Genomic DNA, 6,868 nt, shown 5'->3' on the forward strand with positions numbered 1-6,868 from the left:
ATAATGGGTCCCACATGAAGGTGGGGCCGTTTGGTGTGGGTATGGGCCCCACTTTCTACAGATGGCCGCTTAGATTTTCCCTCTGTGGCTTACTTTTGTCAGTCGCCTTCTTTTTTTCCCCTCTTTTTCTTTTTATTTCTATCTTCTTTTACTTTTAAACGCATTTAATTTTAATATTTATATGACGGTCCGTCACATCTTTTAACAAAGGGTGGAATCTGCGTTTCCTCTTATTTACCAGAGAACCCAAATAAAGCAAGGTTTGGGTGTTTTTTCTAAAGCAAAAAAGCAATTTCTGCCAATATTGGAAATTAAAACATATTTACGCTCTAATATTGTAATTTTGGTTTTTATAAATTGCTCAAAGCTCAGAAATAACTTGGACAAAAAGTAACGGAGAAATTTTTTCTATAGAATTTAATATAATAAATTGGGTTAAATCAACGTGTTAAACGAATACACGGTCATATGATACGTACATTTTTATTTCGTTTTATTCGGAACTGCTCTAAAATGTTGTTGTAAACTTCTAATTAATTAATCGCCAAAGAGAGAAAGAAAAAGAAAAAGAAAAAGCGTGTAAACGACACGTCAGAAGTATTTGCTAGGGACAGGTCCTGTTTTGCTTTTAGCACTCCTCAACCATCAAAACTCATTATGAAACCGGACTGCGATTAGCAAAACATGGAGTGCTCCGAGTGTTCTCAGTTCGGAGGTGGACAAAAGCAACGCCACTCGAAACGACAGCGTTTTAGGGCAAGGTCAATGCGACGTCGTTTTCTTATCTAAGCAATTGTTCTCCCTGCACCATGTGAATGGAAAGGTGCGAAATTCAGACTCTAGTATAAACCCAGATTTTCTCCCAACAAGACCGAACTTCGAACGCAACGAGAGGAGAAGAAAAAACAGATGGAGCATTCTCAAGTTCTAAGCTTTTTCATTGTCTTTCAGACGTCATCCCGTCGTTTTCTTTGTGCCCTCTCTCTCTAATTTGCCCTTTTCCTTGTTTGGTTGCCGAGAAAATCAGGCCTGGAAGAGGAATAGAAGGAAAGTTTCTTTCTTTGGCTTCACCTTCTCGAGCGCCTCTGAGAGCTAAAGCCCCCTGAAGAGAACCCTATGCCTAAAGCTTGTCATTTTTCTCCATTAACTCTACCGTTCCTTCACTGAGAAGTCATTTTCTGGGTTTTTTTCTCTCTTCTCCATGTTGGTAACTGGGTAGTTATCTTCCCCGCGAGGAAAACGTGGTTCCTGTTTTCTGGAAGTGTCGGGATTTTTGAGTTCCTTCTGGTTAAAATATGGCGGAGTCGACCAAAGTAAGACTGGTTCGATGTCCCAAGTGCGAGAATCTCTTGTCGGAGCCTGAAGATTGCTCGGTTTACCAGTGCGGTGGCTGCGGGGCCGTTCTTCGTGGTGAGTGTTGTTTTATTTTTCTCTTTCCCCTATTTCGATTGAGTGAAAGAGGAACGTAGTTCCCAGGATTTTGATCTGTGTCTTTACTGGAATATGGAGAAAACAGGATGTCGTATGTAATCTCTCGAGTTTTTGACGGTTTCTACGATTAGGGATTTGGATTGTCTTCCCACCCATAATCTAAAGCCTGTAACTTTGATCCGTTTTTCATTTCGAAGACTTCGTCGACAAAAAAAGGGTTTCTCTTTTCTTACCGATTTCTTTTTTTTGGGTGCAGCAAAAAATAGTGACCGTGAAGCAGATTCTGCTTTGGACAAGGAAGATGATAGAGCGAATGCAACTTCAGTTAACTCAAGTAATTCAACAGAAAAGGCAGTTGCAGATTCAAGCGAAGCATCTGATTCAGATGTTCCATCAAATTCGGGTTCTTCCAGGCACCGACAAAATGGACCAGCAGAAGCTTGTGCTGTTGAGGATGATCCCTGTTCCAAAATGAATACTCTCGATTCGGGTACGGACACTGTACTTAGAGATGGGGAAGATCCGGTTTCACAGTCCGGGTCAGAGGAATCTGGTCTGGACAGGTTTAGGAAACGAACAACCAAGAGAAATGATCCTGAAGGTTTCAGGTTATCCACCTCGAAATTTGCGGATGAAGGCCCTTCTAACTACTTTGCAGACTCCCAGAAACAGTTGAAAGACCAGAGTGATGAAGCAATCGAGCAAGATCGAGCTGGACTACTGAGAAAGCTGGATGAGCTCAAGGAACAGCTTGCCCGGTCGTGCAATGTGGGTGAAGTACCGAAAGAACAAGTTCCGAGCTTGTCTTCGGAGACGGATAAGGCTCCATCGAGGATTTTCGGTCCTGGAAAACATTCTGCCGGTCCATCGTATTACCATCATTACCCTGAACCATCATCGTTGCCTTATGCCAGTAACCACGACATTTCAATGCACGGTCTGATGTATCCTTCCTCGCATAACCCAGCTCGTGTTTCTGGATACGGAGATCCTATGGGGTTCCAGATGCATGGAAGAGCCCCACAGCCATCTCATCCGTACTATTCCGGGCAGTATGTCGGTAATAACCATGATTTGTTTGAGCCGTACCCACAAAATGGAATCTTTCACCAGCCATCTTGCTCATGTTTCCACTGTTATGATAAATACCGGAGAGCGTCAGCCCCGGTGGTTCCTCCCCCGGGAATGGCTGATGTACCATACAATGCCGGTTTTTACCCTCATGAAAGCATTATGGGTTTCGGCCCTCATAATTGCAATCCTCGAACCTTTGTTCCTCCTCCTTTGGCAAGCTCTCGTTCCTCACAGGCCCATGCCAGATGGCCTAGTGACTTTGTGGCCGCTCATACGACGAATGGTCTTTCTCGAGTTCGTCCCCCTAAGGTTGTATTATCAGGTGGTTCTAAATATATCCGTCCTTTGGCCGGTGGTGCTCCATTTGTGACCTGTCAAAACTGCTTCGAACTTCTGAAACTGCCAAAGAAAACAGACGCTGCGATGAAAAAGCAGCAGAAACTTCGGTGTGGAGCATGCTCTTGCTTGATAGATTTCTCAGTTGTTGATAAGAAATTTGTTATTTCAGCTGATCGAGAGATGAACCCGGCTCCAACAAGAGATGCAGAAACTCGTATCCATCGGTTGACTGCTAATTTCTCTTCAGATGATTATGATAACGCTGGTTACGAGTTTCATTCAATGGATAGGGAATCGGCTGAACTGTCAACCGGCCCGGGTTTGATCTCAGACAAGCCTCAAGAACTGCAGAACTTGCATACTTCATCTCCCAGCGTTTCTGAGGACGAATTAAGTTCAGATAGTCTAATAGCTAAACCGCTTCCACCAGATTCACCGTTCCATGACCATTTTGAATACGCTTCCATCAATCACGGTGTGCATGATCGGTCTGGAACTGGGAACCGGAGTTCTCGTTCAGAACAGGACAAGGTCACATCGAAAAAGACAGCAGCCACCAGGCAGAACTCCATGAAAGAGGCATCAGTTGTGGCAACTGAGATGGACGTTTCCTTCAACGAATTCTCTCATAACAGTGGAGTGTCTCAAGATTCAGGGATTGGGAACAGAGGAGATGACCTGCGGAAACAAAGGAAAGGAGGGTTTGCTAGTATTGTCAAGAAAAGTTTCAAGGATCTGACAAAGTCTGGTCAGAACGAAGAGCGCGTGAAAGGTAATGTCTCGGTGAACGGACATCCCATATCTGAACGTTCAGTGAAGAAAGCCGAAAAGCAGACTGGAACTATCCAACCAGGAAACTATTGGTAGGCACACACACCTTCCCACTTCAATCCCTTGTCGTTTTCTTGAGTGTGCATTCGGGTAACAAGCTTCTGTTATGTCATGGAAACCAGGTATGACTACCGAGCTGGATTCTGGGGTGTAATGGGAGGTCCATGTCTCGGCATAATACCGGTAAAAACGATTTTTTACCCATTTGTTCTTGTGATGAATGTGACTGACTCGCCTTTAAGGCTGACAACATAAAAAAACGGATATTTTCGTTGGTGTGTGTGCAGCCCTTCATTGAAGAGCTGAATTACCCGATCCCAGAGGACTGCGCGAGTGGGAAAACGGCAGTGTATGTGAATGGAAGAGAGCTTCATCAGAGGGACCTGGACTTGCTTGCAGGCAGAGGGCTTCCACCAGAGAGACACAGATCCTACATCATCGACATCTCGGGGAGAGTCATGGATGAAGACACTGGGGAAGAGCTTGACAGTCTTGGCAAACTCGCTCCCACGTAAGCATATACGCTCTCCTCTTCTCTTTTCTTGAATTCCTATCGGGATATGCCTGCGTAACCGAGTTAGAGTTTTTGATCAGGATCGAGAAGTTGAAACGTGGGTTCGGGATGAAAGTTCCGAGGAGGGCTTCGTAAGGGGAGAAGCTCGAGAGAAGGATGTGCTAACCTGAATCAGCATCTCGTCCTTTTTTTTTTATCAGATTCTTCCTCTTTAAAACTTGGCTTTACGTTTTTTTCTCAGTTATGTTCGTTTGAGTTTGAAGAACGTTTATGAACAGTGCAGTTAGTTTGGCTTGGCTCAGTGTAAATGTGCTTCAGCTTCAATGATTTATATTGGCCGTATGACTCGGAATCAGATGGAGAATTCACATACATACATATATATACACACACACACGCACGCTATCGGGCCTGCCATGATTCATGAACGAACGATACGCGGAAGAAGATGTCGTCATGGTGGTGAATACCAAAGTGTTACAAAATTTATTCTTCCGTTAGATTCGCGTAGCTACACGACACAACCGACGATAATATTTGCATAACTTCGTAAAAAACCTAACCGAGGAAGAGAAACTACGAGAGAAGGTCGAGATAACTGTCGAAGGAGAAATCTGCGTCCAAGTCGATGAACGGTGACAAGTACGGATCTCCGGTCGGCGAGTTCGTAACGGAAGTAGGCGCAGACATTAACTCCGAGGTGGTAATGACAGATCCAGACGTCGCTGGGGACCATTTCTCCATCAGATTTTCCGGGAAAATCTCGCTTTTCCACTCCGCATTTTCCGGCTCGGCCTTGGAGAAGGAAAATGTCCTGAAGATGGCCTTTTTGTTCTCTATTTCGACGAGGCTCAGCATCATGTCCTCCTCCATCCGTTCCGTGTCGTGTTCTGGCTTGCGTTCTGTTTCTCGTACGGACGCATGGTTCACGGCGGCTGTTGCAGGAGTGACGTCATCACACGTGTGGGTTCCGAGATACTTCACTTCGAAAACCGAAGGATCTGTGTCGGATCTCTGAACTTGCTTCACGGCTAAACACCCTTGCGAGAATCTTCGCGTGCATCTGTAATACCCTCTGTATTGAATACAGTTACAGAATTACATTACAGAACTGCCGTCAAACCCGAACATGTCGGAAAAAAAAAAGATTCGAAATTTGCAATGCCCAGAGTGAAGGTTTTTATTACCTAGGGTTCTTGGATCCAAGAATCTCCTTCTGCCCGTATTTTCTCCAGCAATAACCGTCTTCGATACAAGCCCCATCTTGTCCTTTCCCGACACAAACCTTCACCACTTTCTCGGATTCTTTCTCCGATATTTTCCTGCGAGAAACAGAAGAATCAGACACAACGAAACCCCCCCAAAAGCTCGAAATTCCGATCCCAGAAACGTTCGGTTGTGTCTCCGACCTCTTCTTAAAGACGTTCTTGAAATCCATGTCGGAAAAGCCCTCGTTCTGAGGGCTCAAGCTAACAGTGAATTTGGTTTGTGGCGCCGGAAAACCCCCGCCGGGATTCAGCAAGGAGATGGCTTTCTGGTATGAAGAGAGGATTTCAGAGATCAAGCTCCGGTCGATAACTTTTAAAATTAACTAATTCGTACAAACGTGTTATTCTATAATAATCATAATCTATTTAAGAAAATGAAGAATTTTATAGAAGCATACAATCGTCCAATCCTCTTTCCCTTGTTCAAGCTCGTGGATCACATTCCTCTTCCCTTCCATCTTCGTCGTCGTCGTCATCATCATCATCTCCGTTCTCTTTACCATTTCACAAACCCAATGTTGTTCATTCGATGTGATCCTCACTGTCTCTCTCCGTCTATATATATGTGTGTGTATATATATATTATGTACGCCTCTGTATATGTAAATGTGGTACTGTGTGTATGTTGTTGCATACGCAAAGAAGTTGAGTGGAAAAGAGAAGGATGTTGTAGAGAAATGACAAAAGCAGACCGAAGCTTTCACACTCTTTTTTTTCCCTTGACTCATTCAACCTCTTCCTGCTACAGAATTTTTTTTATTAAAAAAAAAATCACCAAAATTCAGTCAAGAAAATCAATTAATTATGCGATAGGAAATTGAAATTCCGACAAGAATCTTCAAAGCCCTTCCCCCGCGTTAGGGGTGAGATTGCTGACGTGACCTTGGCGACGTCAGAATCGGTCCAGCTTCGAATGTTACCTTAGAAATATTAAATTTTCAGTTATATTCTTTCTAACTAATTTACGTGCCTAAAAATTTCTGATAATAAATTTTGATTATCGATAACGGTGATGAATGAGCACTGAAATAATTGTACCCTAAAAAAAACTTGAAATGTGCATATAATCATACGATGCATGTGCCTTAAGAGTTCATGACTTTTCCCATTAACGCAGTCGACAGTGACATTTTCACGCTGCGATATTCATAAACATTCATTCTTATAAAACCTTTTCTTAACAAAAATGTTATACATAAATCATTCTTGTAGCGTTTCCATTGATTTTGTATTTTTTTTTTGTTTTCAAAAATCTAAATTATAAGATTTTGAGATTTAATTTCCCCCCTCAAAACATATAGTTATTAGTCACTAAGGGCCCGACTGGTTGCACCGCCACCATCCGCAAACGGAGCGGTTACGGTTTTTAGCGGGTGGTGACTGGTTTAACTGCGCGCAAACGTAGCCGCTA

General features: G+C 43.4%; 2 protein-coding genes across 2 annotated transcripts; one reads left to right on the forward strand and one right to left on the reverse strand.

The window, feature by feature from the left end:
• The first annotated feature begins 808 nt into the window (after positions 1 to 808).
• Positions 809 to 4,534, forward strand: LOC104802062 (protein ENHANCED DISEASE RESISTANCE 4-like). Its single transcript, XM_010525489.1, has 5 exons — positions 809 to 1,410; positions 1,688 to 3,707; positions 3,798 to 3,858; positions 3,963 to 4,186; positions 4,270 to 4,534. Exons 1-5 carry the CDS (start codon positions 1,296 to 1,298, stop codon positions 4,322 to 4,324), a joined length of 2,475 nt encoding a protein of 824 aa, XP_010523791.1. The 5' UTR covers positions 809 to 1,295; the 3' UTR covers positions 4,325 to 4,534.
• Positions 4,535 to 4,624: 90 nt separating this feature from the next.
• On the reverse strand, positions 4,625 to 5,915 carry LOC104803065 (probable WRKY transcription factor 46). The gene is made up of 4 exons (XM_010526940.2): positions 5,856 to 5,915; positions 5,599 to 5,780; positions 5,377 to 5,511; positions 4,625 to 5,264 (listed from the first exon to the last, which is right to left on the reverse strand). Exons 1-4 carry the CDS (start codon positions 5,913 to 5,915, stop codon positions 4,766 to 4,768), a joined length of 876 nt encoding a protein of 291 aa, XP_010525242.1. The 3' UTR covers positions 4,625 to 4,765.
• Between the last annotated feature and the right edge of the window lie 953 nt (positions 5,916 to 6,868).

This window comes from Tarenaya hassleriana, unplaced genomic scaffold (assembly GCF_000463585.1).
Source record: "Tarenaya hassleriana unplaced genomic scaffold, ASM46358v1 Cleome8, whole genome shotgun sequence".
NCBI classification, from domain to species: domain Eukaryota; kingdom Viridiplantae; phylum Streptophyta; class Magnoliopsida; order Brassicales; family Cleomaceae; genus Tarenaya; species Tarenaya hassleriana.

What these genes read in the sequence shown, in the direction of transcription:
- LOC104802062 (XM_010525489.1), top strand. Translation starts at nt 1,296, where the DNA reads ATGGCGGAGTCGACCAAAGTAAGACTGGTTCGATGTCCCAAGTGCGAG. An exon ending in ATCCAACCAGGAAACTATTG is followed by an intron (nt 3,708 to 3,797) that starts GTAGGCACACAC and finishes CATGGAAACCAG; the next exon opens with GTATGACTACCGAGCTGGAT. An exon ending in CATGTCTCGGCATAATACCG is followed by an intron (nt 3,859 to 3,962) that starts GTAAAAACGATT and finishes GTGTGTGTGCAG; the next exon opens with CCCTTCATTGAAGAGCTGAA.
- LOC104803065 (XM_010526940.2), bottom strand. Translation starts at nt 5,915, where the DNA reads ATGGAAGGGAAGAGGAATGTGATCCACGAGCTTGAACAAGGGAAAGAG. An exon ending in GGAAAGAGGATTGGACGATT is followed by an intron (nt 5,781 to 5,855) that starts GTATGCTTCTAT and finishes TGTACGAATTAG; the next exon opens with TTAATTTTAAAAGTTATCGA. An exon ending in AAGAACGTCTTTAAGAAGAG is followed by an intron (nt 5,512 to 5,598) that starts GTCGGAGACACA and finishes TGTTTCTCGCAG; the next exon opens with GAAAATATCGGAGAAAGAAT.